Source organism: Vulpes lagopus, chromosome 8 (genome assembly GCF_018345385.1).
Source record: "Vulpes lagopus strain Blue_001 chromosome 8, ASM1834538v1, whole genome shotgun sequence".
In the NCBI taxonomy this organism is placed as follows: domain Eukaryota; kingdom Metazoa; phylum Chordata; class Mammalia; order Carnivora; family Canidae; genus Vulpes; species Vulpes lagopus.
This window is the reverse complement of record NC_054831.1, coordinates 130121807-130149601: the sequence shown is the minus strand read 5'-3', so window position 1 is coordinate 130149601 and position 27795 is coordinate 130121807. Positions and strand designations below refer to the sequence as shown.

The 27795-nt window shown below is 58.2% G+C and overlaps 1 protein-coding gene across 1 annotated transcript; it reads left to right on the top strand.

Moving 5' to 3' along the window:
• Positions 1–637: 637 nt before the first annotated feature.
• Positions 638–27795, top strand: PADI3 (peptidyl arginine deiminase 3). Its single transcript, XM_041768000.1, has 16 exons — positions 638–741; positions 8284–8464; positions 10740–10812; positions 12196–12257; positions 13251–13368; positions 14381–14506; positions 16033–16211; positions 16422–16525; positions 16641–16752; positions 18515–18622; positions 19718–19869; positions 21430–21574; positions 21683–21785; positions 23805–23884; positions 25855–25980; positions 27451–27795. Exons 1-16 carry the CDS (start codon positions 650–652, stop codon positions 27682–27684), a joined length of 1995 nt encoding a protein of 664 aa, XP_041623934.1. The 5' UTR covers positions 638–649; the 3' UTR covers positions 27685–27795.

Genomic DNA, 27795 nt, shown 5'->3' with positions numbered 1-27795 from the left:
AATGAAGCCACTTGTCCCCAGCCACGCAGCGGCACGAGGCTGAGGCAGAGCTGCCTCCAGTCCTGCTTCCACGCTCCATGCTCTTAAGAAAAAGGCAGGTGTTTCTCAAAGTTTCTCACGATGCTTTGGGGGTGCTTCTGAAAAAAAACCCGATGCCAGGAGGCACCCCTTACCGGCTGCGTCAGGCTGGAGGTGGGGCCTGGGAGCCTGCATGTTCACCAGCTCCCCCAGCAGGGTGGAGAAGCTCCCCGCTAAACCGTATCAGCTCTGGAAATGCAGGAAAGGGGGGTGAGGAGGAGGAGTGTGGAAAGTGAGGAGGGCGCCCAGGTCAGCGCCCCACATCTTCGGCCCCCCCCACCCCCCAGGCCCTGGTGCCCCAGCCCCGGTGCCTGCGGGGACTCGCTCCCTTGGAGGGAGAAACAAACTCCCTCCGTGCTGGGGGCGGAGCAACAGGCTCTTATGCAAATGATGGGTTGCTTCTGGCCAATCCTGAGCTCCCGGCTCTGGGAAGGGGCTGGGCTTCCAGGACGGGAGCCAATGACCTAGCAGCCCGGGCCGGGGAGGCGGGGCCAGGGCCTTTTAAACCGCACGACCTGGGATGTGCCCGGCAGCGCTGGGTTTGGTGGCCCAAGCCCCGACCGAGGCCAGCATGTCCCTGCAGAGGATCGTGCGTGTGTCCCTGGAGCATCCCACCAGCGCCGTGTGTGTGGCTGGCGTGGAGACCCTCGTGGACATTTACGGGTAAGAGCCAGAGGCCCCGGGGTCTGCAGGCCCTTGGTGCTGAGCCCCTTAGGCTCTTGGGGTCTTGAGCCCCTTGGGCGCCGGGGGTCTGCAGGCTCTTGGTGCTGAGCCCCTTGGGCCCTTCCCTGGGCAGGGCTTCCTCAGGGCTCAGGCCTGGCCTGGCCGCCCTCTCCCAAGCCGGGGGACTTGCAATGGTTGAGCTCTGGCCCAGGGCCTTGGAGGGTGCTGGTGTCATGGGGGCTTGGGCACTCTAGAAGACCCTGCAGGCTGGGGTCACAAGGATAGGAAGAGGTGTGTACCCGGAGCCCTGGTCCCCAGCCTATGAGCTCTGCAATGAGCATCAGTCGTTTCCTTAGAAATCATTGATGCATATGTAGCCCTTCCTATGTGCCAGGCGCCGTTCTAAGCTGGGCAAGCTTCTTGAATTTAACCCTTGAACTTGAATGCTCCAGTTTAACGTTCACAACTGCCTAGGAGCTAAGCTTGTCAACTTCGTCTCACTGATGGATGAGGAAACTGGGACAGAGAGGACAAGCCATTTGCTCAGGTCACACAGTAACGACGGGTCAATGCCAGGGTTCAAACCCATTTATGATCAAGTGTCTTAGGCTTCTCACTGCCCCTTCAAGAGGAGGATCTGGTCTCCTCCAGCCAGTCAGAGCCCACATGGAATTCCCCCACTGTGTGCCATGGCCATGTCCTTAAAACTAGTGGCTGGAAGTAAGGCCCTGTCTTGTCTCTCTCCCAGGAAGAAAAGGAGAGTTTGGGCAGGGTCTTAGGAAGTGGGCTGTGGGAACCATTTAGGGAGCTGACTCCTTAGGCTTTTGGGGAGTCTCTGGGGGTCCAAGCTCCAAGACTGAGCTGTTAGGGGATGGGGAGGAGAGAAGGAGAGCCATGTCACCCTTCCCCTGTCACCGGTCTCCTACCCCCACCTCTGACCAGGTTTTGAAACCTCAGCACTACTGACCTGCTCATTCCCTGTGGTGGAGGCCATCCTGTGCACTGTGAGATGTGGAGCAGTGCCCCTGGCTTCTACTCACCGACGCCAGTGGCACACCCCCACTTGTGACAGCCAAAAATGTCTCCAGACATCGCCAAATGTGCCCTGTGGTGGTGGTGGGGGGGTGGAATCACTCCCAGTTGAGAACCAGTATCCCAGACTAAGACTTGAAAAATTGGAGTGAACTTAGTTGGAAGCAGAGCTGGGGTCGGTCCCAGAGCGTTAGGTAAGCAAGGGTGAGAGGCTGGTCTTGGGAGGGAACCAAGCGTGGAGCAGGCCCAGCCCAGCTGGGCACCGGGGGCTGAAGCGTGGGTGACGGTGAGAAGTAGGGAGGGCACTGGGAGGAGGGGCAGCACAGAGGCTGTGCCAGGAGGAGGGATGAGGGCGGAAAGGTGTCCCTGCTCCTGGCGCCACCTCCTCCTCCCGTGCTGCGTGCCCATGGGGGTGACTCACCTGCGTCGGCTGCCTCATGCCCGTCAGGCAGATGTGCCTCCAGTCTGACCTGGCCCCTCCCCTGCAGCAGCGCTTCCTTAGAGGATGGAGCCAGCGGGGCAAAGGCAGCAGTGTCTTGGGGTTACGTGAGTGCTCCCAAGGAGGCCAAGAGGGGACAGCCCGAGGGCGCGGGGCACAGCCTCAGGCACCCTCAAACGAAGGATTCTGGGGCCTCTGTGACTGGACCACCTTGCAGGAGGCGGAGGGCTGCTGGTTCATTCATTCATTCACACATCCATCAAGTATTTCTTTGGGGTCTAGTGTGGGCCAGGCTTGGGGACACGATGGTGGTGGCAAGCAAGGAGGCAAGGTCCCTGCCGTCTGAGAATCCTGTCCCTTCAGAGTTCTATCACAGGCTGGGTGGCCCCGTGCTCTAGGGAAGGATCCCGTCCCTTCCAGCTTGGAGATGTCGTGATTCAGCAATCCTGGCGCTCACACCGCGGGCCAGCCAGGGAGGGGGCAGCGGGTGTGCCGGCCAGCGCCGGGCCTGGGCCTTAGCAGCCGTCTGACTTCGGGAGAGTCACTTGGCGTCTGTCCTTCATGTGTAGGGTGGACACGGTCCTCTCAGCCATGATCCTCAGAGACTGCTCCGTACCAGGCGCCGCCCTAAGTGCTTGATGTTTAGTAACTAACTCTCAATCCTGCGAGGTGGGGACTGTCATCATCCCCGTTTTATAGATGAGGACACAGAGGCACAGAGCAGTTGAGGTACTGGCCCCGTGTCACACAGCCCATGAGGATGGCAGAGCCAGGCTGCAGCCTAAACACGTCAGCCTTCGCGTCAAAGGACTCGGGTGTTGTGTGTAGAGCCCGTAGGCCGTGCCTGGACGTGGTGGACATTCCATTGTGGCAACTGCCACCACCACCAGCCCTGCCACCACCACCCACCACCAGCACTGCCGCCACCACCACCAGCACTGTCATCATTTTAAGGCTCTGTCCCGGCCCCTTGGACAGCCTCAAGGGTCCCCAAACCTGCCATCCACAAGATGGCTGGGGGACAACCTCTGAACCCTACCCGGAGAAGGAGATGAGAAAAGAGGAATGAGCATTAGCCGAGGAGTCGGGGCAGGTCTCCTGGAGGGAGGGCACCAACCGGGGCCTTGAAGGATGAGCACAGGCAAGACCACTGGGGCGCTCCGTCTGTGGCAGTGGACTGCACCCTGTCTTCTTGCCTTCCGTTGAGTTGGAGATGGCCCAGACTTGGTCAGGGGGCCTCGCTTTCCTGAGCAGGGGCTCGCAGGGCGAAAGGGAAGGAAGGGAGATACAGGGGTGTGCTGAGCCACATCCTGGGGATGAATGTGCAGCCAGGGTTGAAACCACTGCCCTAGTTGGACAGGCCAGCAGCTCGGGTCGCCTCTTGCTCAGCAGAGGCAGGTCAAGGGAGTGAAAGGACAGAGGGACCCGGGAGGCCCTGAGTTTTAGTTCTCGCTCTGTTGTCCTTTGCTCTCTCCTCTTGAGCCCTTTCTGCTCCTTTCTGGTCCTCAGTTTCCCCTTATGTGCCCTGAAGAGGTTGGCATAGAACAGCGGGTGGCCAGCTCTGCTCGTGGAGGCGTCTGAGCCCCCTCCCTGGTTTGACAGAGCAGCTCTCCCTCTGGCTCGTGATCCGTGAGAGCGCTCCCCTGCGTGGGCAGAGCCGGGCCGCGAGGCTGATGCATCGTCCGCTCTCCTAACGAGCTGGGCTGTAGGGAAGCGGTTCAAGGGGCCACCATTTCTCAGGGGCGGGAAGAGGGTGGGACGAAGGAGGGACTGTGGTCTTCTGACCCTGGGGACGGTGAGGCCAGAGGACTTGGGGTCTGGGAGCCTCGCTGAACAGGGCGGGGGTGGGTGGGGGCAGCTGCCACTCAGAGCCTGCACTGGCTGGGTCTTGCTCTCCTCTGCCCCCGTGGGCCACATCAATGGGGACCGTGGTGGTCACTTTGTCAACCTGTCTGGTTGCAGCCGCAAGGACCTCTCCCATCAGTGTTTTGGCTCTGAAATGTCTGGTTCTGTTTTCCCAGAGGCCCCGGCCCTGAGCCCATGAAAGGAGAGGATGGGTTTGGGTCTGCAGGGGAGCAGGGCCTGAGTCCCGGCTGTGAGTCTTGGCTCCATCACCGAGCAGCTGTGTGACTCTGGGCAAGTCCCTGTCATCTCCGAACCTCTTCCCTCATCTGTAAAGTGGGGATAACAGGACTGATGGTTGTGTGTGGCTGTGGGGGCTGCTTTGTCACCTTTGTCACCATCGTCACCATCATCGTCCTCACCACTGAGAGGGTGACATGGAGCGTAAAGGAAGACTGACTTGTCTGGGTTCCTAGGAGGGGCGGGCTCACACGGAGTCACTCCCACGCTGCTGGGGAGACAGCCCCCCTTAGCTACGGTTCTCAGATGTCACTGGCTCCGTGCAGGGAAGGTGCACGGAGGGCCTTGGCCTGTCCTGTGCATGGACAGGAGGGGAAGCCCGAAGCCCCCAGGGGCGGGACTGGAGGCCCTGTCTGGAGCAGCAGGGTGGCAGCATGGGGTGGCCGGGCCGGAGGAAGAGCTTGGGCCGGGCGAGTCTCTGGCTGCTTCTCCATCCTCCACAAGATGGAAAATCCAGACCCTCCTGTACCCGATGCAGGCTCTTGTCCCAGCAGCCATCCTTCTCAGCCTCCCAACAGCTGCTTCCCTGATGGGGCGTGAGCACTGGACGGGGAGTCTGGAGCCCTACCTTCTGGTCCCTCCTCTGCTGGGTCTCAGTTTCCCTAGAACGAAGTGAGGCATGGGTTCGGGTGCCTCCAACTTTCCCTGGTCTTGAGCGTTTACACACATCGATTCCTATAGTCTTCTCCGCCTTATAGACGGAGACACTGAGGCAGAGGGAGGCCAAGCGTCTCCCTCAAGGTCACACACCTCGTGGGTGGTGGGCTGGGATTTGAACCAGCATCCACCTCAGTGCCCCTCCTGATCAAGAACCTTCGCTGGCTCCCCCTTACAGCCTGAGTTTACCCTTGGCCTCCTGAGGCTCCACCGTGGAACTGCCTTCCCCTAGGATGAGTCTCCCCCTCGCCCTTGGCTCCCCCTGCCTCCCTCTGGGAAACTGCCCCCCAGCACCCCCAGCCCAGCCTCTCAACCTGCCTTCGTTTGCCCTTTTCCTGCTTCTTAATCAAACTGAAGACCCCACCCCCCCCACCCCCACCCCCATGGGTGATTTTCCAAGCCTTTCCCATTATGGCATCTGAGCCTTGCCATGGCCCGTGAAGTTGACCAAGTAGGTGTCATTATTCCACTTTGTCGGGAGGCGAGGTGATTTATTCAGGGTCACCTGGCTTATGGGCGACCCGGCCCAGTCTAGAGCCTGACTCGACTCTGAGCACCACTGAGCTCCCGGGTCCTTCCCCCTCAGGCTGGAAGGATCTTCATCAGGAAGCCCCCAGCATCTCATACAGGGAAGTGCAAGGGAGCTGGGCCGAGATATCCCAAACCCAGGGGCTGGTGCTGGGGAGCTGGGTGCGGTTCCGTGCCTTCTGCTCCTTCAACCTCCAGGTCGTGGGCACAGGGTCCAAGCAGCAGGTTGGGGTTGGGGGGAGTTTCATAAAAAGTTTACAAGCCTCCTGGGGAGTGGGAGGCCAGGTGACTCAGGGAGTGGGGCTGAGGGTTCTCCTTGGGGTGGAGGGAGCTCTCCACACCCGGTCTATCTCCGTGTGTGTCTTTCTGGCTCTCCATCTCTCAGGGTTTTCTGTATCTCTTTGTCTCTCTCTCTGTCCAGGCTCTTTATGTCCCAGGATGGGCTGGCCCGCACACCCAGGACACCCCAGGACCGAGGGCTCCACCAGCCCTGGAAATTACAGGCTTTGGGAATAGGGTTGCCAGATAAAACCCAGGATGCCTAGTTAAATTTGAAATCCAGATAAACAATTAGTATTTTTTTTAGTGCAACCATGTCCCAAATACTGCACGGGACATCCTTATACTAAAACAATGATTTGCTGTTTATCTGAAATCTGAGTCCAGCTGGGTGTTCTCTAGTTTTATTTGCTAAATCTAGCAGCCCTGCTTGGGGGGAGAAGCAGGTGTGTCTGCCCCACCCAGCTGCTGGGGACGCCCGGGAGGGCCACGCGCTCCACCAGGACCCGCCTGACAAGTGGAGCCTGGGCTGGGCTTACTTCTCTATTTATAAAAAAGCCACTTTGAGAAGTTTCAGAGTCGTGCTGGTGGAGGAGTGGAGAGGGCGTATTGAAGGAAGTCTGCGCTCCTCCAAGTGGAGCAGGGAAAGGAAGAGGGCCCGGAGTCGAATTGCCGGCTGTGCAACCGTGGGGAAGTCTCTTGCCCATCCTGAGCCTCTGTTGCCCCACGTGTGAATGAGAGTCATAATCCCCTCCTCCAGGGCCACGGTGAGGATGAATGAATGCTGTTTGGAAGGCCTGCCCTGTTTGGAAGCGTGCAGGGGAGGGGGCCCTCGGGCTCGGGGGCTATGATTATCATGACTCTTTTTTTTTTTTATCTTAAGATTTTATTTATTTATTCTTTTTTTTTTTAGTTTCTTTTTTTTTTAAATTTATTTATTTATTTATTTATTTATTTATTATTATGAGAGAGAGAGAGAGAGAGAGAGAGAGAGAGAGGCAGAGACACAAGAGGGGGGAGAAGCAGGCTCCATGCCGGGAGCCCGATGTGGAACTCGATCCCAGGACCCCGGGATCACGCCTTGAGCTGAAGGCAGACACTCAATCACTGAGCCACCAGGTGCCCCTATCACGATTACTCCTGGGGAGGTGGTGGGTGAGAATATGGACTCAGGATCCAGGAGGCCTGGGGTGGATCCCAGTCCTGCCACTTACTAGCTCCATGACCTTGGGCAGTGTGCTTAACCTCAGTTCTCCCATCTGTAAAATGGGAAACGATGGCAGTAGGCACCTCCTAGTTTAATGGGAGGATTGCTTTCCGTAACACACCTAAGAACCTTGCACAGGGCTGGCCTATAAGCAAGAACTCAACAAATGTCAGCTACTGTTTATCTCCCGGGCACACACGTGTGTGTGCTGCTTCCTCTAGGAAGCCTTCTGGTCTCGCTGGCTCACAGGGGCCTCTCCCTACATGGGATCCCACAGACCACGGACTTGTGACCGTAAGCCCCACCTGGCTGCCCGGCAGTGCTGTTTTTAACTCCCTGATGGGGTGGAAGGCTCTGGGGCAGCGGGGAGAGTAGTGGGTGTACCTGCCTCTGGGCACAGTAGGCACCCCAGGGCACCCCACAGACAATCAGAGGGTCGACAGACTGATTTCAAACAGGACTCCCAGACCAGCTGGAGTGGGGGGAACACAGCCCCAGGGCCAGATGACTTTTGAAAGGTACTAATAATGCCTGGTTGCTTGACTGAATCTGGCCAAGTTTCCCAGGTGACGCTGCAGGGCCATGGAGAAGCACAGGCGCTGTGTCAGAGCCCCAAGTGCAAACCTGGCAGCGCCATTCCATGCCGTGTGACCTCGGGCTTGGTACTTGACCTCTCTGAGCCTCAGTTCCTCACCTTTCTGATGGAGATGATACCACTCACTTTGCAGACTTGTGAGAATAAAAGGAGCTAGGAAATACAAGGTGCCTGGCACCCAGTGAACACTCTACAAAATTTAGTACCCTTCCCTAGGGGAGACCCCAAGGGCATCTTCTTGCCCGCTAAAGAAGGGTGCAAATGGGACTCGGAGGGGAGACTGCTCTTCTTAAAGCCATGGGCTCAGAACTGCAGGGGGTCCATTTGCAGGCTGGTGTCCACTGAGCTCTCTGCACCCAGCTCTGCACTGGGGGCTTATAAAGCACTCAACCGGGTCCTAACTTCCCAAGAGCTTGCAGTTTTGTTGGGAGTTAAAATAACTCACAAGGGAAGTGTTAATAAATACAGAGCCTTGGAAGGTGAGAATGGGTATGCATTTGTGTGGGGTCCAGGCTTCACTCCCAGGAGCTTGCCGTGGGGGGCTGAGAGGCCTGGGGTGGTCAGGGAAGGCTTCCTGGAAGAAGCAAGCGTTTGAGCCAAAGCTCAAGCATCTGAATAAGAATCCACACATTAGTACCTCCCATGGCTTCTTGTCCTTCCCAGGTCGGTACCTGAGGGCACGGAGATGTTCGAGGTGTATGGGACTCCCGGTGTGGACGTCTACATCTCTCCTAGTATGGAGAGGGGCCGGGAGCGTGCGGACACCAGGCGGTGGCACTTTGATACCGGGTTGGAGATCATCGTGGTCATGAACTCTCCCAGCAACGACCTCAATGACAGTCATGTGAGCAGGTCCCCTGGGTTGGGGTGGGTGGGGCAGCGATCTAGCACTGCAAGGGCCAGCACCCTCTCTTTACCCAGATGGCAGGGTAGCACGATGGGTAAGTACCTGCCCCAGAACCAGCCAGCTCTGCAACTTCCAGACATAAGCCGTGTGTCTGTTGGCACGTCATATCAGCCCTCTAGGCCTCGGTTTCCCCATGTCAACTGGGGATGATCACAGCGCCCTCCCCCTGGTGTTGGTGTGGGGTGGAACATGAGCCAACATTTACTGCTTTTCTTGTTTCTCAAGACCCCATTGAAGGGAGGTATCCGCATCTTTCTGTGTCGGGCCTCAGTTTCCCCACCTGCAGGGTGAGGGTTGATTAGGTGATCTCTGCTACTCTGAATGATGGAGAGAAAGCAGAGGTGAGGGGATGCCACTGCCTGGGGAGACCCCCTTCTAGGAGGCACCTCACCTCCTAATCCACCCCCTCCCTGACCGCATTCCCTTCTCAGAGGCACGTAATTTCTCTTCCTCCTCTCTGCTCACTCAGCCAAGGGTGAGTTTAACAAGCCCCAGCCGTAGGCAGGGTTCTGGCCTCAGGGCAGGGATGGGACATGGGAGAAATGGGGTGGCCCTTGAGCTTGGCACAGGTGATGCCCCCTTTAAGGGGTGACGGAAAGCAGGCCCGGCGTGTGGGAGTGGCAGGTTCCTGCTCCATGTCAGGAGCAGCATTTCAGGAAACTGATCTTTTAGGGACCACTGAGCAGAGGCCACACCCGGGGCAGCCACGACGTCATGCAGCCCTGACAACAGCTCAGAGAGGCAGGGTCCGATCCCCATTTCGTAGGTGGGGCCACTAAGGTTCAGAGAAACTGTGTCCGGGCCACAGAGCCAATCAGTAAGAGAGCTAGTATTCCACACAGACCTGCTGACACCTGGGGCAGGTTCCCTTCATCACCCCCACGTCTTTTCCCGTCCATGTATCTGAGATGAGCCTCTCCACTGAGCTCTGTGACTCAGGTGGACAGGGAAATGAACTCATTTTACAGATAAGGAAACTGAGGATGAGAAGGGGCGTGGCCTACCTGAAATCACCCACCTAGTGAGTAGCAGAGTTGGTGAGGGGCAGGACAGAGGCCCCCGGGGCAGGGCAAAAGGACCAGCCAGCTGATGAGGGGGCCCCTCCTGGGTGCCCTGCTGAGCTGGGGGCTGTGTGGGTGCCAAAGACCAAAGGGATTGAGGAAAGGCCCTTCTCCTTTCCCCACCTTTGGCCTGGATCCATTCGTTGTATGCCCGAGGCCAGCATCGTTGCTCGGGCTTGACAGATGGGGGTGAGTGATTGCGGGATTTAGGGGCTCCCAGCACTGAGGGGTGAAGGGTCTCTCTATAAGATCCTGAACCTTCTGGCAGAGCTGAGGGAGCCACGTCAGGAGGGAATGTGTAAGCAGAGGGCTGGGGTTGGAAGGGCCTTTGATACATGGTCCTTGGATTATGTTCTCATCACTCTTTGTCAGCCAGACCTTCAACAGCTATCGGGGCTTGCTGCAGCCGAGCACTGCACTGAGCATGTCACACACCTCCCTTTTTTTGATGGTCACAACCTACAATCAACCCTCTGCAGTAGGGACTATTATTATCTCTACTTTACAGCAGGGGACACTGAGGCCCCGAGAGGACAGGTGACTCTTCCCAGGGTAGTCACAAGTGGTGGATCCAGGCTCCAGCTCACACAGTGCCACCTGCCCTCTGTTAACAATAGCTGGCATGTCTTGAGCCCTTCCTGCGGGGGCCAGTCTGGTACATGTATTGTTTCTAAGCAGCGCTACAATCCTCTGCAGTAGGGACCTGTGTGTTCAATGTTCTGCAAGTGAGGAAACCAGACAGCTCAACCAGAGGTGAAGGGCCTTGGCCAAGGTCACAGAACCCAGAGGTACTGGGCTCAAGTCCAGGCCTGTCTGAATCCTACAGATAGGAGAGGGTCCCTAACCCCACTTGTCAGACCTCCTCATTTTACAAATGGCAACACAGAGATCCAAAGGGGAGCAGAGGCTTGCCCAAATCACACGGTAGTCATTGGCAGCACTGGGGCCCTCACAGGTAGTTCCCATATTACAGCAAGGCATGGAAAAATAAATGGCACAAAGACTAAAAGGAAGAGCTGGGTTGGTAAACTCAACTTCAGTACATAGAGGTTCCTGAGACCCTGACTCTTTCTTGCCAGATCCCCCAAACCTGTCCTTTGGGGTGGGGGCTATTGGCTTCAGCTGGTTGACTCTGGGCCCTTTCTCCACAGGTTCAGATTTCCTACCACTCCAGCCATGAGCCTCAGCCCCTGGCCTATGCAGTGCTCTACCTCACCTGTGTTGGTGAGTTGGTAAGCTGGCCCTCATTAGGGCCTGGGCCAAGGGCAGGGGGTGGTGGTTGGGAATGACAATGAACGAGGGTCTTTTCACAAACATCAACTCATTTTTTAAAAAATTAAAATAAGTGTACATTTAAAAAATTCAAGTGGTATAAAAGAATATATATTGCAAAGTAAACCTCCCTTCCTCCCAACCTAAGACTTCCAGTTCCACAAACCCAGCATCCTTCTAGAGATCTGCTGTGCTCATGCAGGTGGACATGGCATACTTGTATACTCCCCCCTTTTGTAAGCAAAGGGAGGCACCCTGTAGGCCTGGAACTGGACCTTGCTTTCTCCACCTTAAGTTTTTTGTGCCAGTTGTCCACAAATTGATATATAAACTCCATGCGAGATAACTCAGATTGGTTAAGACGTTAAAGGAAAAGGTGGATAACATGAATGAACAGATGGGGAATTTCTTTTTTTTTTTAAGATTATTTATTCATTCATGAGAGACAGAGAGAGAGAAGAGAGAGAGAGGCAGAGACACAGGCAGAGGGAGAAGCAGGCTCCACGCAGGGAGCCTGATGTGGGACTTGATCCCGGGTCTCCAGGATCACGCCCTGGGCTGAAGGCGGCGCTAAACCGCTGAGCCACCCAGGCTGCCCCAGATGGAGAATTTCAACAGAGACATGAAAACTATAAGAAGGTGTCAAGTGGAAATGCTAAGATTAAAAGTCATGGTAACATTTAAAAAAATGCTCTTGCTGGGCTGTCTTGGTAAACTCGACATGGCTGAGGAGAGGATCAGTGACCTTGAAGATAAGGCCCTGATAAGTTAGACTATATTACATTTTAAAACTTTCATACAAGGGAGGACAAGTAAAAAGTCAAACTATGGGATTGCCTGGATGGCTCAGTCCACAGAGCACGTGAATCTTGACCTCAGGGTTGTGAATTCAAGCCCCACACTGGGCACAGAGCTTACTTTAAACAAAAAAGGAAGAAAAAGTCAAAATACGGACGGGAAGAAGAAATTTGCGATGTATATGGCTGATTTGGTGCATACAGATTATGGAGAACTCTGATCAATTGGGAAAAAAAGACTAACTAATGGAAACAGGGAAAAAATATGAACAAGAAATTCACAGAGGAGAAAGCTCCAGTGATCAGAACCTGAAATGGAAAGATGCTCAACTCAGTGTTGCCAAGGATGTGGAACCGGGGAGCCCCTTGACAGTGGGTGGGAGTTTGCGTGGGTACGAGCACCTGCAGAGCACTTAGCAAGAAAGTTGAAAATGCTCTGTCTGCAGGAGGCATTGTTAGAAGCAGAGTGTGCATTGTCGGACCTGTGCTGGACTCCTGGGAACCCCACAGTGACTTACTGTCTCCCCTCTCCTTGTAGACATCGCTCTGGATTGTGACCTGAACTGCGAGGGCAGGCAGGACAGGAGCTATGTGGACAAGGTAGGCCATCTCGACCTGGGCCCAGAAAGGGGCGTGGAGTTTGGAGTTGACCTAGGCTGGGTTAGGAGGGGTGAGGCCATTACCGGTACCCCCTGCCTCCTAGGAGGGGGTAGGAGAGCCAAATGGGAACCAGGCGTGGCTGGGGATCTTCTTTCACCAGGAGAAAAATCATTACCAAGGATTATCAAGCATATACGTGCCCAGGCCTGGGCTAGGCCTTGCCTTGTGGGGAAAAGTCCTTCTGGAATTTTAGTCTAGGTCAGGGGGTCAACGAACTTTTTCTATAAAAGTGAGATAGTAAACATTTTAGGCATTGCAAACCGTCCTTGTTGCAGCTCTTCGATTTTGCCACTGTAGTGCGAAAGTGCGAAAGGGCTAGAGCCAATCCAGAGACACGTGGGTGTGATTATCCCAATAAAACTTTATTTACAAAATGAGGCAGCGGGCTGTATGCGGCCCCTGGCCCTGGTGTGCCAACCTCCTGATCGAGGCGAAAGGGGGATTATGCCAAGCATGAGACTGTTAAAGAACTTTGGGCTGAATTGTGGTGGCACTTAGTGCGTCGGGAGTTCAGAGCAGGTCGGCGGGGCCGCATGAGCAAGGAAGCCTTCCTGTGAAGTCCGCTTGAGCTGGGCTCTAAAGCATTGCGGCGGGGGGGGGGGGGGGGCGTTCTGGGTGGAGGGGTAGCGGGGCAAGGCCTGGGTGGATCCACGAATGGATCTGTAATCAGGAAGTTGCCCGTCGAGAAATAGGACGTTGGCTGGAGCCGGCTCACAGTTGGGCCGTGAGACACAGCTGTGTGGTTCGGACTTGCTGGTGCGGGCAGTAGAGAGCCACTGCCATGCCTGGCACGGGAAGCGCTTCGGGGAGAGCGGGCCTATCCGCCCAGGGAGGGCAAGACGAGGTGAGGTTAGGAGGCTGGCCAGGAGGTTGCTGGGCGAGGGCACGGGACTGGTCCGCGCTCCATCACCGGCTGCGCTTTGCCATTGGCAGCGGCAGTGGGTCTGGGGCCCCGGAGGGTATGGAGCCGTCCTGCTGGTGAACTGTGACAGGGATGATGTGACCTGTTATGACCAGGACAACTGTGACCGGCACGTGAACTGCCTGCAAGGTAAGGGGGGGGGGGCGCCCAGGGTCACGGCTCAGCTACCCCACAGGGGCAGCTCTGAAGGCTGAGCCTGGGGCCAGGGTCCCAGCTCCTGGACACACTTCGACGTTGCTCAAGACCTGCCTCAGGCTGCAGCTAGCCCCTCCCAGACTCCCCCAGCGCCAGCGAGCTCTCACATACTGGGGGGCTGGGGTGGGGGGAGCTCTAGAAATGGGCTGACCCGCCTTTCTCTCCCTCCAGGGGAGCAGGGGATGCTGACATTTATTTGGGTGCCTCTGTGTGCCAGGCCCTTCTGCAGATTCTTGTTTAATCATCCAAGTGGGAGGGCAGCATCACATCACCCCACGTAGGGATGAGGTGTCGAGGCCGGAGGTCAGGGGATCCCCGAAGTCAGTTAGCCTGTCTGTGGCAGGTCCAGACCTTCCCGTCCGACCCTCGAATCTGGCCTCCCCACCAGGCACCTCTGGCCTGCATTTCAGGGCACCCCATGTTCTAAGTCCCACACTTTCCCCATGAGGGAGGCCACAGTCATATCTTGGGGAGCCAGCCACGTGCTTCATGCACAGGCGGGCACGGCTTCTCTGAAAGTGGGCACAACCGTCCCTTATTTCAGACAGGGGAGCGCTGAGGCTCCGGGGGGCTGCCCGGTGTGAACGGAGGGATGCTAGCGCTGACACCAGACTGTCCCCGGCGCGCCGCCCGGGTGGCCTGCCGACCCCACCCTTGTCACCTGTCAAGAGCACTGAGCAGTCGCTCTGCACTTCCCGTTGCTCTGGGGGGTGAGGAAGCGGAGGCCCGGAGCGGACGTGTGGGGCTCACGGGCACACGCTCAAGACGCCCTCATGGTTCGCTCTTGGTGGTTTCCAGTGCCTTCCAGTGTTTTCTGATGGTGGGCAGAGCTGGAGCTCAGAGACCCAGATCTGGGCACCCTCTGCCCTTGGAGGGGGGTGCAGTGGGCAGGAGAAGATGCCAGTGCCGCAGGCCCCTGAGCTGCCGCCCCTGTCTGGCCCCACAGACCTGGAGGACATGTCCGTCATGGTCCTGAGGACGCAAGGCCCTGCCGCCCTCTTCGACGACCACAAACTTATCCTCCACACTTCGAGCTATGACGCCAAGTGGGCACGGGTCTTCCACGCCTGTGGTGAGTTCATGCCCATCCCTCCCCGCCGCCCCTCTGCTGGAGGGGGCCTCAGTTTCCCCACCATGGGCCAGAGGGCAGGCTGCCCTGGGGGTCAGCTGTGGGAGCCGTGAGGCGGGCGGGCTGCCTTCCCAGAAGAGCCGTGACCCAAGGTCATTTGATTTGATGAATTAAAATAGAATTAGGGGCACCTGGGTGGCTCATCAGCGGCGTCTGCCTCCAGCTCAGGGCATGACCTCAGGGTCCTGGGATCGAGCCCCGGGTCCAGCTCCTTGACCAGCAGGGAGTCTGCCTCTCCCTCTCCCTCTGCCCCTCCCCCTGCTCTGTGCTCACTCTCTCCCTCTCTCTCTTTCTCTCAAATAAATAAATAAAATCTTTTTAAAAAAGACACAAAATCTTTAAAAACATTCTTGAGGGGATGCCTGGCTGGCTCAGTGGTCGAGCATCTCCCTTCGGCTCAGGTTGTAGTGCCAGGGTCCTGGGATCGAGTCCCACATGCTTCTCCCTCTGCCTGTCTCTCTGCCTCTCTCTCTCTCTGTGTGAGTCTCTCATGAATAAATAAATAAATAAATAAAATATTTTTAAAATTTCAAAAAATCAAACAATAGAGAGATACATAAGGTAGAAAATGAGGGTTCCTCATCCTCCCCCCTAAACCTGACTCTTAAAATGTGTTCACTGTTAACGAGTTGCAGTGTGTGCAACGCCCCGACTTTTCTGAGGATGCGCTAAGTGTGTGGCGTGTACATGCTCTGCTTTCCAGACACTTTCTCCCATCGAGTGATCTACCCGACGGTGCTTTCTGTACTCATGCAGCTCGGCCCCCAGCTTCCCGCCGCCGCGTGTGTTCCGAGCACGGATGTGCTGTGACGTGCCCGGGCCCCCGACCACACGGCTGTTGGCAGGGGCGGGGTTCACCGCGGCGCAGGGGGCCGGAAGGCAGGGGCCTTGCTCACGGCCGTGTCCTGAGCCTCGAGCCTTGCCTCGCAGGTGCAGGGTGGGTGCTCACCTGTTCCGCAAGTGGACAGCCAGTGAACACCCCGTACGTGTGTTTGTAGCCGAGACACCCAGAAGCGGAGAGGCTCGTTGGGAGTGGACCCTACTCTGTGAGACGCTGCCCACTGTCCTGAACGGCAACATTAGAAAGGCCGGGCCGGGGCAGCCCGGGAGGCTCAGTGGTTTAGCGCCTGCCTTCAGCCCAGGGCGTGATCCCGGGGGTCCCCGGATCGAGTCCCATGTCGGGCTCCCTGCATGGGGCCTGCTTCTCCCTCTGCCTGTGTCTCTGCTTGTCTCTCTGTCTCTCTCATGAATAAATAAATCTTTAAAAAAAAAAAAAAGAAAGGCAGGGCCTTTCCCTGGCCTCGCCCACACTGGGCATCAAGCATCATCCGTCCTTCGCCGGCCCGACGGCAGAGGGGGGCTGCGGTCCGGCCCGAGGGGCCTGGTGAGGCCCGCACGGCCCTGCTCTGCAGCCATCGTGCTCTGCGGTCCCTCCGGGGCTCACGGCCCTCCCTCCCGCCCCCTCCCAGGTCCCGAAGACTCGTGTGAGGCCTACCGGCACGTGCTGGGCCAGGACAAGGTGTCGTACGAGGTGCCCCGCTTCCATGGGGACGAGGAGCGCTTCTTCGTGGAGGGCCTCTCGTTCCCCGACGCCCGCTTCACGGGGCTCTTGTCCTTCCACGTCACTCTGCTGGACGACTCCAACGAGGTAGGGGTGGGGGTGGCCCACGCACAGAGGGTCCCCGGGATGGACGGGCACCACTGGCACCAAGGATCCCAGGCTTCTGGACCACCCCCCGGTGCCTCTCTAGAAACTAAGGGAAGTGGCGGTTTGCTCAGGGAACCGCACGAACGAGCCAGGCCTCTGGACTCCAAGGCCAGTGCTCTCGCCCTTCCTTCCACTCATCTTCCCCTGTAGGATTTCTCCGAGTCCCCGATCTTCACTGACACCGTGGTGTTCCGCGTGGCGCCCTGGATTATGACGCCCAGCACCCTGCCGCCCCTCGAGGTGTACGTGTGCCGGTGAGTGTGTTGCGGGGGGGCGGGGTGGGCGATGGGTGTCCTGCGGCCCCCGGAGGCCCGTCTGGTCTCCACACCTGGCTCTGCCCTGAGCCCCTCTCCCCGGGCTTGTGTGCAGGGTGCGGAACAACACGTGCTTTGTGGACGCGGTGGCGGAGCTGGCCAGGAAGGCCGGCTGCAAGCTGACCGTCTGCCCGCAGAAGGAGAACCGCAATGACCGCTGGATCCAGGTACCACGGCCGCCGGGCAGCACCGACCGGGCGGCATCGCGGAGGGGGAGGCTGGGCTCCCCCAACTGGGGCGCGGGGAGGAGGAGGCTGTGAATATCCAGAAGGACCTGGGGGCTCCGACTGTCCTCCCCAGGGCACTCCTTTTGCTCATTCTAGACCGAGAGCTCCCTCCCTCTCTCCAGAACTTTTTGGAGACCCAGGCACACGCTGCATTGGGTTGGACCCCATTCACCTCCCACAGGGTTGGTCCTGAAGGGAATGGCAGAAGGATGGGACATACTCCCTGCTCCCAGAGGCCTGGTCTGTGGTTCTCCATGGAAGGCCTTGGTCTCCCAAGGGACACTTGGCAGCATCTGGAGACATTTCTGGCTGTCACACTGGAGGATGGTGGTGCTACTGGTTTCGAGTGCGTAGAGCTTGGGGATGCGGCTACGCATCCTACAGTGAATGCACAGGGTGGCCCCACAACAAGAATGATCTGGCCGCGGTGTCACGAGCGCCAAGGCCGCTGTGGTGACTTATTGCAACAAACCTCCCGCTCTTGCAGTTGAAGGTGTAGCAGGGGTGCCAGCAAAGTGCCAGCAGGGTTTGGAGGAAGGTGAATACAGATGTCCAGGAGGAAGGGCGTAGGGTGGGACCAGGTGGCGATGGTGGCTGCCATGAATGAGGCACTTACGGTGGGCCATGCATCACGGTGGGCCATGCATCACGGTGGGCCATGCATCACGGTGGGCCATGCATCATGCCGTGTCGCCCTCTCAACACCCCCCTGCTCTTACCCACCTGAGGAGCTCTCAGGGGCCCGTGCCCAGGGCCGCAGAGCTGGTAAGGGCCGTGCTGGGGCTCAGTGGACGGCGGTCCTCACAGAGGACCAGCGTGGGCAAAGGCCCCAGAGAGGGGAGACGTGAGAAAGATGGCCTCGTGCTCCTGGTGGCCGGGGCCAAGTTTCTGCGAAAGGCAGGAGCTGAAGTGGGAGACCGTGAAAGCCAAGCTGAGAAGCTTTCGTGGCTGGAGGCTCATCGGAGGAGACGGAAGTTCGGGGCTGGCTCTGGAGCAAGATGGGCTGGTGTGATCCCGGCTGGGCCACTGACTAGCTGTGTGTCCTCGGACAAACAGGCCTCTCTGTTTGTCACCGTCCTTCTCTGTAACGTGGGTAATCATCGTGCCTCTGCACGAGTGTGCGTGTGAGGAGGATTCATGGGGTTAATATTTATAAAGAGTTAGAGCGAGGCCAGGCGCGTAACAGGCCGGGCTTCTCATCGGCTATATGGTTCACCCGTGCTGGGCCGTCTTTGCCTCCAGGACCAGGGGGGTTGGGAGACCTGAGAAGGAGGCAGATGGATACGTCCTGAGGTCCCCTCCCAGCCCTGTCAACCCCTTGTGACTGCGGGTGGAGGCCAGAAGTGTCGGCTGATGTCCAGTCACTTGTTTGTCCAACTCAGGCCACCCTGAGCCCCTCTCTGGGGCCACCCTGAACCCCTCTCTGGGGCCACCCTGCCCTGATCTAACACAGGTCCACCCCCAGGGTCACGTCCATGTTCTCGTTCATTCCCCGCCTGTCTTGCTGTGTGGCCCTAGGTAACAGCACCCTCTGTCCGAGCCTCCGGGCTCTCCTTCAGCCACAGGCATCGTGAACCCCCACCCTCTTCACCCCAAAGGGCAAAGCAGGCCCGAGACAGAGAAATCCCAAGAACGTTCCTCCTCCAAGCGCTCAGTGCCAAACGAGTGTCGATTGTCCACAGGGTGTCTCTCTCGTTCGCAGGACGAGATGGAGCTGGGCTATGTCCAGGCGCCACACAAGACTTTCCCGGTGGTCTTTGACTCCCCCAGGAACGGGGAACTGCAAGACTTCCCTTACAAAAGAATCCTGGTGAGTGGTCCGGGCCGCAGGCCGCAGCCTGGCTCTGAGGGCCGAGGGACACCCCAGGGTGTGGAGTCCAGGGGGGCAGCACCGGGGACCGCGTCCTTAAGGGACAGGAGTGACCACCTGAAATACGGGAGACCCTAGTTACGTTCGCGTGTGTTCCAAACCTCACACGGGACTTTGTTCTACTAAAAATGTGGTTTGTCTGAAATTCAAATTGAACTGGGCACCCTGGATTTTTATTTACTAAATCTGGCAGCCTTCGGTAAGGGGTGGGGGCAGCGCTGCCGTTGAGAACACAGGCTTCGGTTGTCCCGGCTCTGTGGCTCAGGTGCTGTGTGACCTGGCCTGCGTCACTGCCCCTCCCGGAGCCTCAGCGTCTTCATCAGCAAAAATGACATTGTGAGGCTTCTCTGTGCCCGGGCAGAGGGAGCACGCAGCCCCGTTAGACGGGGCTGTGACTGGTGATAAGGAGCACTGTGAGGATGGTGGGTGTGGACCGGGACCTCCTTGAAAAAAAGAGGGGAGGCTCCCTTGGTGCTGTAGAGACCGGGAGGCCCTTGCAACGTCCTGCTGGATCCCAGAGGCGGTAGGAGGGGTAGGAGCTCTCTCCTGGCCCTCAGTGCTGGTTAAGTTCCTTCCAAGCGATGGCCCTGGGGAGCTCGCCCCTTTGCCAGAGTTGAAAGACTGAGGCTCCATCCCCAGTCCCTTGGTCCCCAGGAACAGCCAGGTACCTGCCTTGGACTGCACTTGGCAGGGAGGCCGTTCAGAGGGTAAGAGGCAGCGGGGCATAGCCTCGGGCTTCGTGTCTACCGGGGCCCACGGGCAACCAGGGCCCTTCCTACTGTCTCCCTGGGACCACGGGGCATAACGTGCTCCAACACGGCAGCAGGGCCAGAGCGCCTGTGTGTGTCCCAGCGTTGGCCCCTACGCATGCGTGAAATATTGACTAGGTCAGATCCCTGTCTTTGACTCAGTATTTCCATCTGAAGAATGGGCAGCCGCTCCTGCGCCATCCTCAGGGAGCTCAGAGCCCAGCGAGTTGGTTCAAGCTCTTTCTGGTGACCCCCGCCCCTCGCCTGACTCCGTTTCCCTTGCCAGGGCCCAGATTTCGGCTATGTGACTCGGGAACCGCAGGACAGCTCTGTGAGTGGCCTGGACTCCTTCGGGAATCTGGAGGTCAGCCCCCCAGTGGTGGCCGATGGGAAAGAGTACCCCCTGGGGAGGATCCTCATCGGCGGCAACCTGCCTGGGTGAGACGGGAGCAGGGAGACGGGTTCCGGGGGTGGAGGGTGGTGGTGGTGATGAGGGGCCACTCCATCCTGGGAGAGAACCAGAGAGGAGTCCTCAGATCCTAGTTCTCGACGGGGGCCGGGGGACAGTGGGCTGATCACCGGACACCGTCCACACGTACCTTGGCGGATTCGAGAAGCCCAAAGTGAGCAGAGGCCCAAGAGATCATTCAGTCCAGCCTTTTCATTTCACAAGGGAGCCCAGAGAGGGCGAGTGACCTGGTACAGGTCACACAGAAAGCAGCGCTGTGACTAGGCTTTGGTCTTAGGATTCTAGAAAGAAATGATGTTGCCAATAACAGTCTATTAATTAATAGCTCTAGAAGAAAAAGCTTTAAGTCTCGACAGTCCTGGAGGAATCACATTTCAAGAACCTGTTCATACTATGATGTGAATGACCGCCCTCAGATCTTTTCCTGAGAACAGGAGAAGGAAGGACTAGGACACGAAGGAGGAGACGTCGTAGCACGCAGGCACACACAGCGAGTAACAGATTGGTTGTTGTGCCCCATGTGACACGGAGAGACTGATGCAAGAGAAAAGGAATATCACGGTAATGGTTTTTCCCTGCGGAGTCGATCAAGACACGGAGCCGACCAAATTCCACAAAGCAGTTAGGACAGACTTGCAGTCAAATAACAGGTGAATCTAGAGGCTTTGGAGGGGACTAACTGCCCTCCACACGGGATCCCACGGGACGAGGAAGTTTGAGGCACCTCGGTGGCTCAGTCAGTTAAGTGCCTGACTCTTGATCTCAGCTCAGGTCTTGATCTCGGGGGCCTGAGTTTAAGCCCTGCGTTGGGTTTCACGCTGGGTGTGGATCCTACTTAAGAAAAAAAAAAAAGAACAAGAGGACGTCTGGGCCATGGCATCAGATACGTATGCAGAAGGCCAAAGAAGGATGGGGTTTAAGTTCACGAGCACAAAATGCTGGGGCTGTGTGGCCCTTTGGGGGTGATCTTGTCCACCTCCGTCCCCACCGATGTGCAGAAGGTGAGGCCCCAGCAAGACGGACAGAAGTTAAACTCCAAGAAGAGCCGCCTGGCCCCAGGGGACGGGATAGGGGTGAATCAGTCTGTCGGAGAATGTGAGGATGAGTCAGGGCGGCTCTGAGCATCTGCCTGGATGGCAAGACCCGGTGGGTCACCGACCGGGTGGGATTGAGCTGTCCTGCATCTATCTGCTCAAGAGCTCAGCCTGAGCAGAGTTTAAAGGACGCAGTGCGTGGGGCTTTCTTGGTTTGTTTGTTTTTTTTAATGAGATACTGCAGAAATCTTGAACTCTTGTCATTCCATTTCTTTTTTTCTTTTTAAAAAGCTTTTATTTATTTATTCATCAGAGACACAGAGAGAGAGGAGGAGAAGTTGGCTCCCTGTGGGGAGCCCGATGCAGGACTCGATCCTGGGACCCTGGGATCACACCCTGAGCCAAAGGCAGATACTCAACCACTGAGCCCCCTAGTCTTCCTTTCTGCATAGACTTTTTAAAGTTAAGCAATTTTTTTAACCCCTTGGGCCCCAGGTCCAGCGGCCGCCGGGTCACCCAGGTGGTGCGGGACTTCCTCTATGCGCAGAGGGTACAGCCCCCAGTGGAGCTCTTTGTGGACTGGTTGGCGGTGGGCCACGTGGATGAGTTTCTGAGCTTCGTCCCTGCGCCCGACGGGAAGGTAAGGACGGGGGTAACATGCCTGTCCCCGGAGCCTGGGTCAGAGGATGAGCTCCAGGGAGCTGTGCTGAGGCCAGGGAGCTCAGGCAGGTCTGCTCTGTCCATGCAGGGCTTCCGGATGCTCCTGGCCAGCCCCAGCGCCTGCTTCAAGCTCTTTCAGGAAAAGCAGAAGTGGGGCCACGGCAGGGCCCTCCTGTTCAAAGGGGTTGTTGGTGGGTACCTGTCTGTGTCCCTCACCCCAGCTTCCCACCCCCTCACCTGATGCAAGACGCATCCGGCTTGAGAGAGGGGTGGCCGAGTCTATAGCAGGGCTGTCCCCCCACTCAAGAGCCTCACTGCCACTGCGCCCCTTGCCCCGCCAGCCCCCACTGCCCACGGCTGGGCCGGAAACATGGCCAGCTTCATGGGCACATGACCAGTGTCGTCAGAAGGCTTAATGCTTTGCCACCACTGTCTTGAAATTCTTAGCAATTTGTGCTTTGTGAGTGGATCCTCCTGCTGCTTCCCAGGGATGAGACCCCCATGTAGCCCCCTCACTCCCTAGAGCCTCAGCCCACCAGACCTCCCCATCCAGTGATTGCTGCAGCTGGAGCCTGGGCGTGGAGAGGCCTGGGTGCATGTGCCCCTCAGCATCTCAGGGGGGGCCTGGTATTAATTGTCCCTGCCCTGGGCTTGCAGCGCCCCCGGGCATGTGGGGGGCAGCTTGCCAGGGGTGAACCTCTACGCCCACCCCTGATCCAGGTACCTAGCACACCCCTGTACAGAGGCTGCGGCACCCCTTGGAGACTGCCCATTTGCCAGGGCTCGGGATGGCAGGCCTGTGGGAAGGGGAGCTGCCTGGCTCCGCGTGGGTCCTGAGGCTCGTGGGCTCGGGTGCCCGGCAGCCGGTGGGCTGTGCGCATGCGTCAAGTTCTGGGGTGCTCCCAGCGCTTCTTAGGTGTGCACTCACCACACAGGTGTGAGCTCACCACACATGGGACACATGGGCAAGGAAGCGTGACATCAAATAGTGTGTAAAAAACCAACATGACAGCGGGAGAGAGACCATGGAGGAAGGAAAAAGCTTCATGTTTTTAGTACCTTTAGTGATACTTTTTTTTTTCTCACTGTTATTTGAACAAAGTGCCCCACATTTTCATCTTGCTTGGAAGGAATTCTGAGAGCGATTGCTGGCTGGGGCTGGAGCAGGTGCACAAGCCTGCTGGAAGGGCTCCATCCCCGTCCCCACCTGGATGGCACGAATCCTAGTGAATTCTGAGTTCTGCGGAAGCTCTCAAGTAGAACTTTCCAGTCCCTTTCTCCCCACTCACCATCCTCACCCCCTTCCAGGCACCACCCTGGAGCCCCAGCCGTAAGGTGGAGGAAATAGTCTTCCCAACCCCCTCGTTCCCATAAGGACCGTGGCTAAGCGCCTTTGAGTCCAGGGCAAACCTTAAAAAGCCTCAGATCCAGATGTTATGTACCAGGTGGAGGGAAAGCCATTGTCCCCTTTCCCAGGAGCCCTCTCTTACCCCGTGGTCAAGGCTTGCAGCCCTTCGTGAGCCCCGGACTTGGCTTTGAATCACACGCCCCGTTTCATAGCTGTAAGATCCTGGGCAAGTCGTTTGGTCTCTCTGAGCCTGAATCTGCCCACCTGTAAATAGGGTGATAACGCACACCTTGTGGGGTTACAGTGAGCTTAAATGAAGTGTTGAATGTGGAGAACTGAATTCACAGCCTGCCCCTGGTAAGAGCTTGCTGGCAGCTCCGTGGATTGTGAATCTAACCCCCCAGCCCCCTTCCCCGTGCAGCCCCGTCTCCAGCAGGCAGGCAGGAAGCTGGGCAGTCACCTCTTGGAGGGCAGGGACAGGGTCCCTTGTTCCCTCAGGGCTGGTGGATGATGGGTGGGTGGCCCAGCCTCCCTGCTGCTGGCCGGAAAGAAGAGGGACAGCACCCAGTGCCCTGGAAGGGGCCTACGTTTCCAGTGAAAGGCATCACACTTGCAGGGCACTCAGATGAAGGTCTGAAGGACGTGGTGCTCAGCCACCTGTCCCTGTCACCCGTCCCACCCCCAGGCTTGCGCCGCAGGGCCTGCCGTGGTGCCTACCCCATGTCCAGAAAGGCCAGAGAGCTACTGACTCCCAAGACCAGGAGCTGTGAACTTGGCCTCCGCCCGGCTGCCTCCCAGAGCCGGTGACCCTCTCTCTGGCGTCGCCCCTGCCCCTCCTCTAACGCTGCTCTCTCGCTCACAGGGGATAAGCCGGTCCACACCGTTTCCATCAACCAGGTCCTCTCCAATGTAAACCTCATCAGCTACAATAAGTTTGTGCAGGTACAGGCCACGGGCTGTGAGTAGAAGGTGGGCACGGCTGGGGACAGCGACGCGGACGGAGTCTGAGGCTCCGAGTCCGTGAAGGCCCAGGCTGGCATGGGCCCAGACAGAGGGGCTCCCAGCCCTCCTGGGACCCAGGAGAAATGAGGGGTAAGCCGTGTGCGTGTGAGGAGGACACGCATTCAGGCAGAGAGAACAGCACAGACGATGGCCCTGGGTAGGGGGAGGGGCATGAAATATTGAGGATGAGCCGAGGGGTTCTGGGGAGGTGAAGGGAGGCTGGGATTGGGCAGAGGAGGGACCCAGGATGGCCCTGCTGAGAATATGTCAATATTTCATAGCCGGGGGTGGGGGGCGTGACATGAGGTCCCGGTGAGAAACCCATGGCACCGAAGCTGGATAACTCTGGAGTTTAATGAAGGGAATATTACAAGGGCAGAGGCAGGATTTGAGGAAATTAGCAGGGGACTGTGCAGTGTCCCCAGGCTAGAGAGAGGGGGACACTCTAAGCTGTCACCACCCCTAGGCCTGACGGAATTAGGGAGAAGTCATGTTACTGAACGTGGAGAGGTCGCCATGGAAAGGGGGCTTTGGGGCAGGAGCCGTGACCTTCCTGGCCAGTGCGCAGAGGCTTGGCAGTGAGGAGCTGCGGGAACCCAATACCCCGCTGCCCTCGGCTACCACCCCCACCTCCTGTCAGGGCTCCACTGGCTGAGCCCCGCCAGAAGCCAGGGGGCACAGGAGCCCCTGATCCCCAAGGACCAGGCTCCCAAGGCCCAGAGCAGAGGAGAGGGCTATACGGAGGGTCCAGAAGGGCAAACACGACACCCAGCACGCCGTCATCTAAGGAGCAAATGCCAAGATGGAGTTAAACATGCGGGGATCCTATTAGGGCCAGTGTCTGTCCCCGAGAAAGAGGAGGGAACTGGAGGGACAGCAGACCCTGGGTGGGCGAGAGGCAAGGCAGGCTGAGGGAAGCATTCTGCGCCTCCATTCCGTCTCAGCCTCAGCAAATCTGGGGGGGGGTCCTCAAGCCAATGGTGGCCATAGGAGGAGTCCCCTGGCTCCCAGAAACAGGTCTGCCTCAGTATCCTTGTCGTACTCAGCATTGCTGTTAGCAACTGGTGGGAAGTGTGGTCCCAGGCGCAGACACAGGAAGGATTTCAGAGCCAGAGCTCGGGCTGCGAGGGTCAAGGCCGCCCCCACAGCTGGAGGCCTGCGAGGATATGGTGGTGCCTGCCACGGGCCTCAAAGGCAGGAGCAGCAAGGAGACTGGTTCGGAAGCCACTGTTAACCAGGGGGATGGCTGTCCACCAGGTGAAAGCAGTAGAGGTGGTGGCAGGAGGCCAGACGGGGGAAATCGTTTAGAGGTGGAGCTGAAGAGGGGTGTGAGGCGAGGGGGAAGGAGGCAGCGGCCTTGGACGCGAGCAGAGCAGGTGGCTGCACCTACGATGCCGAAGGACTCCAGCGGGACGGGGGGAGCATGCAGATGTGAAGAGCTTGTTTGGGAGCCTGATGTGCCAATTGGCCATCCGGGTGAGGGTGCAGAGTGGCGGTTGTATGTGCCAAACAGAGACTGGGAAAGAGGGTGGGCTCTCTAGAGAGGCTGGGAAATAGGACTGTGGGAGTCGTCGGTGTGTAGACGGTGTCCGAAACCATGAGACAGAAGGAGATGCCCCCCTAAGGAGTGGAGGATCTGAAGAAGGGAAGAGGGCCAAAGATGGGACATTCTGGAACACTCACTAAAGCAGATCGCCGTGGAACACTCTGGAACTAGCCCAGGGAGAGGGGTGGGACTGTGAGAGGTGGGACCCAGAACAGGTGCACTCTGACGAAGGGACGCATAGATAAGGTTTGCGTGGAGAGTTGGACCGTGGACACTTGGGCAGCCTGTCTCCTTAACCAGACGTGACCTCTTGGGTCCCCCCAACACCCCCTGGCAAGGTCTCTCCAACTCTACCCCCCACCAGAGCTGCATCGACTGGAACCGGGAGGTGCTGAAGCGGGAGCTGGGCCTGACGGAGCGGGACATCGTGGACATCCCCCAGCTCTTCAAGACCGAGAGGAAAAAGGCGGTGGCCTTCTTCCCTGACTTGGTGAGGCCATGTGCATGACTTAAATCCGTTTCATCAGATTAGGCTCCAGGCTCCTGCTCCGCAGAAGGGCAAGACGCTTTGTCGCTGTCATGTGTGGGCTGGTGGTGGCCCGTGGGGGTGGCAGAGAGAATCGGGGGGCCCCATGACGGCCAGCGGAAGGACTGCCCTGGTCACAACGGAATGCTCACCGGCCAAGCCCCTTGCTCAAGGGCCAGGAGGGAAGGGGCCTTCCCTTCCTCTAGGGACCCACTCGGTATTTGTGGAGCGAAGCAGTGATCACACGCACGAGGCCCCGTGCGCACAGCAGGCAGCGTCAGCCCGGAGCTCCCGTGCGCGCTCCCCCTGTCCACCCAGCCCCGGATACTTAGGGTGCACCGTCAGGGAAACCACCCAGGTTGCTCCCTGCCTTGGAGTTCCAGTCTCATCTAGTGGGAGGGAAACTCTCTTTACCTCCCTCAGGGCGTGTTCTAGTCAAGATCTTTTTTGTATAATAAAGTCACGGGGCAGCTGAGAGGTAGGACAAAGCGCATCCAGCAGGAGAGGTAGGACTGGAGATGCGAGAAGGCTTCCTGGAAGAAGCGGCCTTTGGTTGAGGAGGGAGGGCTTGGCCTCTGGAACACCTGAACTGCTGCCCCCCCCCCGCCCCCCGCATTGGTTCTGATTCAGCAGGTGGCGCTGAGGCTGCTCCCCGAGGACCACGCTTGGAGTCGGGCTTCTGTAGATGACCCAACTCTCCTCCTCCGCCTCCCTCCCCTCCTCCAGCCCCCCTTCACCTCCACCCCCCAGAGGAACTCAACTCACCCAGCATCAGAGCCTTACAGGGGGCCTGTCCACACCGTCATTGCTTCATCCCCCGCCCCCCGTTTCTCTTCCCCTTTCTGGCTAACCTTCTGGCCTCCTCCCCATTTGCAAAACTCGGTTTCCCCTCCTATTATCCCCCTTCCTTCCTGCATGTTTAAGGCGGATGTGCAATTACGGAAGTGCCTCCAGGGTCTGCAGACAAGGGCCACCCATGCCGGCCTGAGCCAGAGCAGGAGGTTTAAGGTGGCACAGCCACGCACAGATGCACACAGAGGCAGAGGCCCCGCTGCAGATAGAGCAGAGAGAGACAGAGAGAGAGAAAGAGAGAGAGAATCTGATTGGTCCGGCTTGGGTCAAGTGTCTGGTTCAATCAGCTGCAACGAGGAAGTGGGCCTTGGGCGGCCCCCAAGATCCCCCGGGAAGGAGGGCAGCCCCGGGAAGTTAGCTGCCCCTGGGAGCTCTGCAGCTGCTCCCATGGGATCGCAGACGCCAGAGTCTCAGCAGCCCAGGTGCCTCTCCCACTGCGCGCAGGATGAGGGGCTGTGTTCAGGGCTGCCCGCGAGACAGGCGCAGGCCCTGCCAGGTGTGGTGCAGGTGTGGAGGTGGAGCTGCTGATGGAGTGCTGCCCTGAGCTGGCCCCCCCCCCCCCCCGCCGCCACTTCCTTGCAGGTGAACATGCTGGTGCTGGGCAAGTACCTGGGCATCCCCAAGCCCTTCGGGCCCATCATCAACGGCCAGTGCTGCCTGGAGGAGAAGGTGCGGTCCCTGCTGGAGCCGCTGGGCCTGCACTGCACCTTCATCGACGACTTCACCCCGTACCACATGCTGCACGGGGAGGTCCACTGCGGCACCAACGTGCGCCGGCAGCCCTTCTCCTTCAAGTGGTGGAACATGGTGCCCTGAGCCCGCCTCACCCGCCCCCATGATGCTCTCCCCCGGGGAGGACATCTGCCGGCCTTGAACAATAAGCATCAAGAGACCCCCAAGGTTCCAGATAGCACGGGGAGGGGGGGC